This window comes from Heterodontus francisci, chromosome 1 (genome assembly GCF_036365525.1).
Source record: "Heterodontus francisci isolate sHetFra1 chromosome 1, sHetFra1.hap1, whole genome shotgun sequence".
Lineage (NCBI taxonomy): Eukaryota > Metazoa > Chordata > Chondrichthyes > Heterodontiformes > Heterodontidae > Heterodontus > Heterodontus francisci.
In genome coordinates this window covers 274,489,929-274,501,953 of record NC_090371.1, presented here as the reverse complement: position 1 = coordinate 274,501,953, position 12,025 = coordinate 274,489,929, and the positions used below count along the sequence as shown (strand labels likewise).

Here is a 12,025-nt window from a genome sequence, read left to right as displayed (position 1 = left end):
GTTCTATTTAAAACATCTGCTTCAAGCGTCATTTAAAAAATAATGCTCCTTTTTGGGGGGCTGGGTGGTAAACCACAAGTGACGTCACTTTGTTACCCTGTAGGTGTAGACACAGGAGTTCTTCCGTTTTGAAGTAATGCTAGCATTCCTAATTAACAAAATAAATATCTCCACAAGTGATGGTAGCCAGATATGAGTAGAGACTGCAGTCACTGCTGTGAATTTACTGCTTGCTTAAAAATCCACATTATAAATCACAATTGAGCAGGTTGTAAGATTTGCTTTTATGCCGTCTTCCTATAATTGGACTCTGGCCTAATTGCAGAAGTAGTAACAGAAATGCTTCTCCAAAAGTGGACAGAAAATTCTCAATTCACAAAGCTGTAAGATCTTGTTTGTTTTTAAAAAAAAAACGCATACTACCATAGGAGAATTATTCCTGAAAGTTCAGAGGGTTGAGGGGTGATCTAATTGAGATGTTTAAAATGATAAAGGGTTTGATAGAAAATACAGAGAAATGATTTCCTCTGGTGGGGGAAATTCAGAAGAAGAGGGCATAACCTTGCAATTAGAGCCAGATCATTCATGAGCGAAATCAGGAAGCACTTTTTCCACATAAAGGATCGTGGAAATCTAGAACTCTATTCCACCGAATGGTACTGGATGCTAGGCCAAGATTTTCAAGGCAGAAATCGACAGATTTTCATTAGGTAAGGGTATCGAGCAATGTTTTCTGTCGGCCATGTAGCAATCCAGAATGTGCAGTGCAGATCACTCACAAGTTGTCCCCTTTAAGATGATGCGTGTACATGTGCGCGCAAAAAAATTTAAAGGTACCACACACTGAAACAGACCGTATACAATAAAAAAAAATTTAGAGGGGACATTGGTACCAAACGATATAAATCAAAGTTAATAGAGCTGAGGTACAGATCAATCGTAATCCAACAGAATGGCTGATTTGGGTTGAGGGGCTGAATGGCCGACCTCTGATCCTGTATATGCCAGTCTCCTGAGGCTGACTTGGAAAAAGCATAATAAGGATGAGGCTGGGATGGGACCTCGAGGGATATGGTGTCACTCAGTCATTTTTACAATATGACCTGTCTTCCCTTTCTACCCAGCAATACAAGGACTTGCACTTATATAGCATCTTTCACGTTCTCAAGACCTGAAATGTTGGCCGGAGTTTTACGCCACCCCAACAAGCTGGATGGTGGTGGAGGGGCAGCTGAAGGGGGAATGGCGTAAAATGGAGTGGAAGGCTCTGGAAGGCTTTACGTAGGGTGGTGGAGGGGGGGGTGGGGGGGAGGGTGTGCCACTTAAGGGCCTTAGCCCACTTCCACACGGCTTCTACATGTGGCAAGCCGGCATACTGGAGCCGGGAAAAGCCGCCTGCGAAAACCAGACGGCTGCAATCGTCCCTGGGGTGGGGGGACCTGCTCAGGGTGCTCGATGGATGGCCGCCTCCGCTACTCCAACCTTCCTCAGCACGGCCCCCCCTTCCCCCCAACCAACCACCTTGCCTCGCCAGGGCCCGCCCGATTACCCCTGGCAAGGCAACCAAAACCTACCTGTCATCCCGGCTCCATGTCTTCAGCTGGGCTGCAGTACCAGCAGTGGCCACCGCTCCCGGTGGCGCTGCAGGGACTAAGAGCTGCCGGCCCGCTGATTAGCCGGCAGCTCAATGAGGCGGGACCTCCTCCCTCAAGTGGGTGGAAGTCCCGCCTCGGAACAATTAAAGCTGGGGGACCCGTAAAATGTGGATCGGATCCCCAGACGAGGCAGAAGCGGGTTCGCCACCGACTTTTGAGTCAGTGACCGGCTCCCATCCTCCAATGTGAAATCCCGGCCTTTAACTCTGTTTCTCTCTTCACAGATGCTGCCTGACCGGTTGAGTATTTCCAGCATTTTCTACTTTGATTTCAGATTTCCAACATCTGCAGTATTTTGCTTCTGCCTTACACTGCGTTTGGTGAAGCACAGTTGGGTTTCCTTGGGCTACCTGTTTTAGTGAAACCAGCAAATTTACTCTGGGGTTACCACTGCCTGTGTTAGACCTTGAAATCAGGATCCACCAATTCCAGTAATCCTACTAAACCCAATATAAAAGGCAGTTCAACTGAGAGCATAGGTGAACCCTTACCCTCTCCTGAAGCAGTTCGATCACTTGTTGGACACATTCATTTACAGAACAGACATCGGTCTTCAAAACTAGCTCAGGTGCTTCTGGCTTCTCATACTCTGAATCAATACCGGTGAACCCTATAGACAACAAAGACATTGTGTTCTTTAGCTGGTAATTAACTGTGCAATTTAGTAATAAAAGGCTTTTGTCGCCTTCCTGATAGCCATGTTGAAAAAATGCACTACCAGTGTTGAATTCACAGACGAAGGGCCAGATTTTCAAAGGTGCAAGCACCATTTGAAAATTGCAGTCCCAGAGGTTGTCTCAGGATCCTGACGCCTCCAGGACAGTTTTGAATTTTCAAAGTGCTGGCTGGTGGAAGAAACAGGGAACATATACACTGCCAATTAATGGGCCATTAAGCTCCTTTAGAAGCTTGCTAAAGGGTCGGAGCATTCGGGAAGACAATTTTTAAATCTGACTTCGGCAATCCCGACCACTCTGGACTCTGGTGCACATTAATGCATAGCTGTCGGGATGCCATGGGGCAAAAGCAAGTTTGTTTCCATGTGTGGTGAGATTAAACCTGAGGAGCCAACTAGCGCCAGGTGGAGCGCTGTACCATGGCCACTTTCCGCTGTTGTTACTGAGCTAGCCCCTTCATGAGTTGCCAACATGACTGCCACTTGCCTTTGCCACTGGTACCAGGCACGCAGCTCCCAGAGGTGCTCAGTGTCTCTAATTGGGTGTTGAGCTTGCCTCCTGCCCAAGTAGGGCATTAGCATTCAAAGATCACAATGCAATTGAAGTGCAGGTTAGGCACCTGGGATTCATCAGGGTGTTGGATTCCTGACCTCACTTTGAAAATCCGGTCCTGAGAGTTTGATAACTGGTCTGTGGTGAGTTGGCTGATTCCACTATGGCAAATAGTAGTTAGAGGTGGAACAGCCACCTTCATTGCTCCTGGGCATAATGACAGGCAGGATGGGGGGAAATAAAATCAGCCACCATTCCCACTTCTGCACGTTTTCCAAGTGCAATCTGCCAGAACATGTGTTGGATGAGTGCAGAATCTGCAACAGCTGAGATGCTTCACAGCTCGCCCCGTGAACAAATAGTCCAGTTGACACAGACTGCCTGGCTGGCAAAAGGACTTTACTCCAACATGAATCTGCACCTTCAAGAGAGCTGGGCAGAAAACTGGACAGGAAACCAAATGAAAAAAAACCTTTATCAATCACAACAACTACTTGTCTTTGCAGCAAAACGTTCCTAGGCAATTCACAAGAGCATTTATTTATTTATTTTTTAGTTTAGTTTAGAGATACAGCACTGAAACAGGCCCTCTGGCCCACCGTGTCTGTGCCGACCATCAACCACCCATTTATACTAATCCTACACTAATTCCATATTCCTACCACATCCCCACCTGTCCCTATACTTCCCTACCACCTACCTATACTAGGGGCAATTTATAATGGCCAATTTACCTATCAACCTACAAGTCTTTGGCATGTGGGAGGAAACCGGAGCACCCGGAGGAAACCCACGCAGACACAGGGAGAACTTGCAAACTCCACACAGGCAGTACCCAGAATTGAACTCGGGTCGCTGGAGCTGTGAGGCTGCGGTGCTAACCACTGCGCCACTATTTATCAAACAAAATTTGACACTGAGCAACATAAGGAGAAATAAGAGTGATGGGCTCGGATCAGAAACAGCAGCCAAAATGCACGTGAATGGACACAGGAAAAACTAATTTATTGATTGTCGGTAAATATAACAGTGGCTATTTCATCACACTTTCCGTTATCCCTTCTCACTTTCACGGTTATTTGTAGATTGCCGAAGAGAATTCAATCTTGCACCATTTTAAATGACTATAATCGTCATCACTGGAGATATTTACTGAAATTTGCAGAACAATTTTCCCACAATTTTTTTCACATCAATAAAAGCAATCTGCATATGCTTTCAATAATGAACGAACACACACACACACACGCGCACGCATTAAAAGACTAGACAGGTAGCAAATTATTAAATCATCAAATTCCCATACCCCATGCCAGTCAGTATCAAATTTCTTGATCCCTGAGCAGATGCAAGACACTATCCCATGGAGAAGCAGAGGGAAAATAAATCGGGACACATCAGATTGCGGCCACTTTTGCACAAGGGCTAATAGCTAGCTAAAGGGAGAGTTAAAAGGCGGCATAAGTATGCGGAATGGGGTTTCAGAGAGGGGAAGAGGAAGAATAAAGTGCATATGTTAAAGAACATATGGCGGCACAGTGGCGCAGTGGTTAGCACCGCAGCCTCACAGCTCCAGTGACCCGGGTTCAATCCTTGGTACTGCCTGTGTGGAGTTTGCAAGTTCTCCCTGTGTCTGCGTGGGTTTCCTCCGGGTGCTCCGGTTTCCTCCCACAAGCCAAAGACTTGCTGGTTGATAGGTAAATTGGCCATTATAAATTGTCCCTAGTATAGGTGGGTGGTAGGGAAGTAAAGGGATAGGTGGGGATGTGGTAGGAATATGGGATTAGTGTAGGATTAGTATAAATGGGTGGTTGATGGTCGGCACAGACTCGGTGGGTCGAAGGGCCTGTTTCAGTGCTGTATATCTAATCTAATCTAATGATAGTCTACCCTTTTACAATGTTCACTGTGCTTTTCGTTACATTGTCTAGTGTCATTGTATATGACAAGAAGCTTTTTAATCTATATCTGAAGGCAAATCCTGGAGTCATGTTATCCAGTCTAAATAATTTCAAGGTCTGGCATAGAATCATACAGCACAGAAGGCCATTCGGCCCATTATGTACATGCATGATCCCATAAGTAAATGATCTACAAGTGGTTCAGCAAAGTGCATTCAACAAGAGCAATACTCAAGAGCCGGGTGTGAGCAATCACACTTGAATCCTTGCTAAGAACAAGAACTTCAAGATTCAGGCTGTGGTTGAGAACTGATTGTGAAGTAGGTTTTTTGTGATGAAAATCAAACAAACCATATTCTCACATTGAATAATGTACGGCAGAAAAAAATTTGCATTTAAACAGTGACTCATTACATCCTCAGGATGTCCGAAAGCACTACATAACTGAATACTTTTTAAAGTGCGATTACTGTTACGTTTGCAAACACAGCAGTCAAGTTGCACACAACAATTAGAATTGACATGAATGACCATATAACTGGCTGGTGACTGTTAAGTTTCTAACCAACGTATCTGACTTTGTTAGTCACTGACATTTTAATTTCTACCAAATTTTTGTCCATTTCCATGAGCCACTTGATTATGAATGTATGAATGCGCCTTAAACTTGCATTCGACTCGAATTTAAAAATACACATCAAATCTCAAGAGTAGAGAAGGTTAATAGGAGATTTAATAGCAGTGTCCAAAACTATGAGGGTTTTTGATAGAGAAGAAAGGGAGAAACTGTTTACACTGACAGGAGAGTCGATAACCAGAGGACACAGATTTAAGATAATTGATAACAGAACTAGAGTCAAGATGAGGTGGTTTTATTTTGAGCAGCAAGTTATGATTGTCTGGCATGCACTGCCTGAAGGAGCAGTGGAAATATATTCAACAGTAACTTTCAAATTGGAATTAGCTGCATGTTTGAAAAAGAACCAATTGTAAGGCTATGGGGAAAGAGTAGAGCCAGCACAGGCACAATAGGCCAAATGGCCTCCTCCTGTGCTGGCCAGGGAACGGCCAGATATTGAATGCCTTAAGATTCTAAAACTCAAGAGAGAATTTGGGCAGGGGACAGAGGGAATGGTGAAATCCTGCATTGATGATTATGAACTACAGGTTCATTTACATAATACTCAATGAAATCAGTGCGAACATTTTTTTTTCCAAAAAAAAATGAAACATGATAATGCAGCAAGGGTTGACATAAGGCTCTTACACCACCTGCCATGTATCTTATACTCTCAGTAGCCCCTTGTATTCTCATGATACTTACCTTTTATCTCACCAGCTCTGGCTCTTTTGTACAGTCCCTTCACATCTCTTCTCTCGCAAACATGTAGCGGGGCATCAACAAATATTTCAAAAAAAGGCAGGCCAGCGGCTTCATGGATACTTCTGCCGTTCTTTCGATCCTACCAAAAGGGAAAGTTCACATTTAAAAGACGAGAAACATCAGTCGCTCAGCTCCAGACCTCATTACAACCTTGGTTCAAATGTGGACAAAAGAGGTGAATTCAAGAGGTGAGGTGAGGTGAGGTGAGAGTGACTGCCCTTGACATCAAGGCAGTATTTGACCGAGTGAGGCATCAATGAACCCCAGCAAAATTAAAGTCTATGGGGATCGAGGGAAAGCTCTCCACTGGTTGGAGTTATATCTAACACAATAGAAGATGGGTGTGTTGGTTGGAGGCCAATCATCTAAGCCCCAGGACATCAATGCAAGAGTTCCTCAGGGTAGTGTCCTAGGCCCAACCATCTTCAACTGCTTCATCAATGACCTTCCCTCCAACATAAGGTCAGAAGTGGGTTGGTTTGCTGACGATTGCACAATGTTCAGCACCATTCGCAACTCCTCAGATACTGAAGCAGTCCATGTCCACATGCAGCAAGACCTGGACAACATTCAGGCTTGGGCTGTTTTGACATTCGTGCCACACAAGTGCCAGGCAATCACCAACTCCAACAAGACAGACTCTTACCATCTCCCTTTGACATTCAACGGCATTACCATTGCTGAATCCCCGGCCATCCAGATCCTGGGAGTTACCACTGACTAGAAACTTAACTAGACCAGCCAAATAAATACTGTGGCTGAACAGCAGGTCAAAGGCTAGGAATTCTGTGGCAAGTAACTCACCTCCTGACTCCCCAAAGCCTGTCCACCATCCACAAGGCACAAGTCAGGAGTGTGATGGAATACTCTCCACTCGCCTGAATGAGTGCAGCGCCAACAACACTCAAGAACATCAGGACAAAGCAGCCTGCTTGATCCGCACCCCCACCACCTTAAACATTCACTTCCTCCACCATCGGTGCACAGTGACAGCAGCGGGTACCATCTACAAGATGCACTACAGAAACTCACTAAGGCTCCTACGACTACACCTTCCAAGCTAATGACCTCTACCACCGAGAAGAACAAAGGCAGCAGTGCATGGGAACACCACCATGTGCAAGTTTCCCCCAAGCCACACACCATCCTAACCTGGAAGTATGTCACTGTTCCCTCACTGTTGCTCGGTCAAAATCCTGGAACTCCCTCCCTGACAGCACTATGGATGTACCTATGTCACACAGAATGCAGCAGCTCAAAGCAGCAGCTCACCACCTTCTCTAGGGCAATTAGGGATGGGAAAAAAATTCTGATCTTGCCAGCGACACACACATCACAAGAACAAGTGAAAAAAACAATGCCCAGCCCACTATGAGATAGTATGAGTTTTAGATCTTAAAACATAAATGGAAAGACAGAGAGAATTGCAAAGAAATGCAACTCTGTCATTTTTTTTTTGTTGTTTCATTATTTACTCATATTTTCTCCTCTCTCCATTTCAAGTTTCATGGCTTCCATTCATGACACCTTGGCATCCACTCCCAAGCTCCTGCTAAGTCACTAATTTATGCGTGAAGCAGATTGAGATGCCTTGATCCTTTCAAGAAGAGTTTTGTCTCTACCTAATATCCCAACTGAGATCTAGAGCTCACCTCCCAGGTGACGGTTGATGCAAGCTGCATTCATGTGCAGGTGCACTGGAGTCTGGTCACTCTGTGCCAATTTACAATCATTAGTGAGTTTTAAAAGCGTAGATTTCGCACAAGCACACCTTGCTTTAAAAAGCCCATAATAATTCACAAACAGAAATAAGACAGGGAATTGCACTTTCAAGTATAGAGAAAGAAATCAGGAAGGTGCCTGAAAACCTGGAGGGCAGAGGAGAAGAGGGAGTTTTGCCCCCAAATTGACAGAAGAAACTGGGAAGGAATGCACCTGAGGTTAGAGCCAAAAAACCCAAGAGTACAAGGGAGTGGGTGGGGAGGTGAGAGAAAGAGGGAGAGAGAATGTGTGTGAGTAAGAAGATACAAAGCTGGAGAAGGTAGCATAGATAGCAGACAGATATTTGAAGATGAGGAGGAATTTGGCAGACAGCAAGTGAGTGCACGGCAGTGACAAGGGAAGGTGAGGGGATAACAGGATTTAGCGTGGGGCAGAATATGGGCAACTGCATTTTGGGCAAGTTGAAGTTTGCGAAGGGTGGAAGAAGGGAGGCAGAAAGGAGGGCTTTACACTAAAGGTCTAGAATGGATAAGGATTTCAGTGGTGGATGGGCTTGAAGCTCAGCTCAGAGTCAAACAAGCTGCCAGGAATTTGTAAAGCGTGGTTCAGCCTGAGTGAGTGAGTGACCAGGATCAAGAACTGAATGGCAAGACAGCGGGGGCAGAAAGTGATAGCTTTTATCATCTCAAAGTTAACTTGGAAGAAGCTGTAGTTCACCCATGGTTTTATACTAGACAAGTAGAGTGACAGCACAGAATTTTTTTTTTAATATATTCAGAAGGATAACGTCAACAAATATGCTTTATATCTGTCAAGGAGTGGATGCTTCTAACAGAATTGAAAAATATGACGGGTAGAGTACGTGATAAGTCTGCTTAAAACCTGAAGCATTTCCAAGTTGCATTGAAATTAAAAGTTAATCTCACAGACTAGCAGGTGTCATCGAAACAGTAAAATGCCATTGTAGTATATTGTGACATAACGTTCCACTTCTATCAGCATGAACAAATTCTAATTCAACAGTATTTTCTACATCCTGCGTTTAAAACATTTATTATTAAGAGATGTAAAAACAAATGCCCAACTGGGACCTATTGGTACCCTAAATCTCTTTGGCCTCCTTATCTCGAGAGACAATGGGTAAGCCTAAATAATACTTTGTAAATGGAGGTTTTCTGATTTGAAACAATGTCTTAGGAAATAACTTGCTATCAATAAGGATAGGCATTTGTTTAATCACATCAAACACAGTGCAGTGTTATATAATAATGAACTCCTCTAACACATATTACCAAAGCAATTTAAATACCAGTAAAGTACCCAACATCAATTGATGAATAACGGAGTCGTTTTTATATATATGCGGATGACAACAGAGTTCCAGACCTGAGAAATTCATTCTACAGCACCACCTACTGGCCAGGGCTTACAACAACAGTTACAGGTGACTGTTTACATACAGGGTTTGCATTCTAACGGTTTACATCGGCATTTTCAATGTTAAATATTGAGAAAAGATCATAACTAAAAATCATGACAAAAAGTGTGTACCTTCACAAGAATTTTAACCTGCAGTGAAACTTTGGAGGCGAGTGATGATGACAATGTGGGTGATGGATAAAACTAAGAAAAATGTTTACAGTGTGAAGGAGTTAAAGGTTAAATGTCCCACTTGTACTTGGAACAGGGCTTGTAATGTAACAAAACATCCTGCACACTTCACACGGGATGGAGAACAGTTAAGTACCTTTGTATATGGAGAAATAAAACTGGCAAGACACACAAGTCCAGCATCTGCAAACAGCTTGGCTACTTCTGCAATACGTCGAATATTCTCCTCACGGTCCCCTGGGCTAAAACCCAAGTTTTTGTTCAGACCTTGCCGAATGTTGTCACCATCCAATGTGTAGCAGGGAATGCCATGGCAAACCAAGTACTCCTCCAATGCCATACTAACCGTCGTCTTACCAGCTCCGGACAGGCCTGTTAAATACAACCATAAGATCAGAATAAATTATGCATACTTAAATGAAACTACCTTCAAACATTCTGTGCAGATTTTGAAAGTGTCAGCCTTGGCTTCTGGTCACACTCTTGCCTAAGAGTCAGGAAGTTGTGGGGGTTGAAGCCCCACTCCAGAGACTTGAACACGTAATCCAGGCTGACATTTCAATGCAGTCCGGAGAGACTTTCAGTAGAGAAGTTGAACAAAGACTCAGTCTGCCCTCTCAGGTGCCCACAAAAGATCCCATGACACTACTCAAAGAAGAGCAGGGAACTTCTTGTGTCCTGACCAATCCTCAAACAGTAAATGTCTTTGTTGAAAAAGTCTTTTAACCATACATTGCCAGATCTGGCTGGACAACTTAAAGCATTGTTGGGTTATGCTCTCAATCACTAAAACTGCTCACTAATCAAAGATCATCAGGGAATGCAAAGATAATCCTGGCTTCTCTTCACCACCAACTGGTGTCTTAAACCACCCTTCCCTGCAACTACAAGTGCAAGGAACATGTGGACTTTTTGTCACAAAGATTGAGACCATCCATTCATCTGCCTCTTTCATTTCCCTCCCTTCCCTAGCCCATCGAGGCAAAATTCCCCAAATATTCCCCACTGCCCTAGTCTTGAACTCACATCTTTCTCTAGATTCCATCCCATCTCCTGCGATGCTCTCTCCAACCTCATCTTATTCACAAGACCTGCCCCCTCGATCCTATTCTGACTAGAACTGTCAACTACTCAACTTTCCTTCCTGGCTCCCATGTTAACTGATATGTCCCTGCCTCCCTTCAAATATGCTATCATCAACCCTCTCCTCAAAAAAGTCTACCTGTGACCCCGCTGTCCTTGCAAACTACAGCTCCATTTCCAACCTCCTTTTCCTTTCCCAAGTCTTCAAACTTTGCTTCCCAAATCCATGCCAATCTTTCCTGCAATTCCACGGTTGAATCCCTCCAATCAGGTCTCTGGCCCAACTACAGAACTGAAACAGCCCTTGCCAATGTTTTTGTGACTACGACCATGGCAAACTATTCCTCCTCATCCTTCTTCACCTGTCTACAGCCTTCCACATAGTTGACCATACCATCCTCCTCCAATGCCTCTCCAGCTGGATGGAATTGCCCTTGCTTGGTGTCATTCTTATCTATCCAATCGTAGCCAGAGAATTACTTGCAATGGCTTCTCTTCCCACTCCTACACTATTACCTCTGGAGTCCCCCAAGGATCTATCTCTGACTCCCTCTATTTCTCATCTATTTGCTAACCCTTGGTGGTATCAACTAAAAACACATCAAGTTCTACACATATGCCGACGACACTCAGCTCTATCTGATTACACCTCTTTAGACCCGTTCAATGACTCTGATTTGTTACATTACTTGTTCAACATTCAGCATTGGACAAGCAGAAGCTTCTTCTAACTCAATACTGGAAAGACTGAAGCCATTGTCTTTGGTTCCTGCCACAAACTCCGTTCCCTGACCACCATTTCCATCCTAGGCAAGCGTCTTAAGCTGAGCAAGACTGTTCACAATCTTGGTGTTGTGTTTGACCTCGAGCTGAGTTTCCAACTGCACATATGCACTACCAAGACTGCCTACTTCCACCTCCGTAACATCACTTGACTCTGACCCTGCCTAGGCTCATCTATTGTTGATACCCTCATCCATGCCTTTGTCACCTCTAGACTGGACTATTCCAATGCTCTCCTGGCTGCCCTCCCATCTTCTACCCTCCATGAACATTCTCATCCAAAACTCTGCTGACTGCATCTTAACTGACCTTCACTGGCTCCGGGTCCAACAATGCCCAATTTTAAAATCCCCAACCTTATTTTCAAATTCCTCCATGGCCTCGTTCCTCCCAGTCTCGGTAGCCTCCTCTAGCCTACAAGCCTTTGATATCTCTGCGCCCTTCCAATTCTGGCAATTCAAGCATTCCTGATTTTAATCACACGACCATTGGTGGCAGTACTTTCAGCTGCCTTGGCCCTAAGCTCTGGAATTCCCTCCCTAAGCCTCTCTGCCTCTCTCTCTCCTTTCAACATACGCCTTAAAACCTACCTCTTCAATTAATATCTCCTTCTGTGGTTCAGTGTTTTATCAAAAATGCTTTTATTGATATTGCTCT

At 44.3% G+C, this 12,025-nt stretch overlaps 1 protein-coding gene across 1 annotated transcript in view; it reads right to left on the bottom strand.

Moving 5' to 3' along the window:
• The window catches only part of papss1 (3'-phosphoadenosine 5'-phosphosulfate synthase 1), a 63,845-nt gene extending 53,970 nt beyond the window's left edge, over positions 1 to 9,875 (bottom strand). The window contains exons 1-3 of the mRNA XM_068045543.1: positions 9,639 to 9,875; positions 6,110 to 6,248; positions 2,147 to 2,265 (exon numbers count right to left, since the gene is read on the bottom strand). Of these exons, the coding sequence (XP_067901644.1) occupies positions 2,147 to 2,265; positions 6,110 to 6,248; positions 9,639 to 9,842 (462 nt within the window). The 5' untranslated portion in view covers positions 9,843 to 9,875. The remainder of the gene's footprint in view (positions 1 to 2,146; positions 2,266 to 6,109; positions 6,249 to 9,638) is intronic.
• Between the last annotated feature and the right edge of the window lie 2,150 nt (positions 9,876 to 12,025).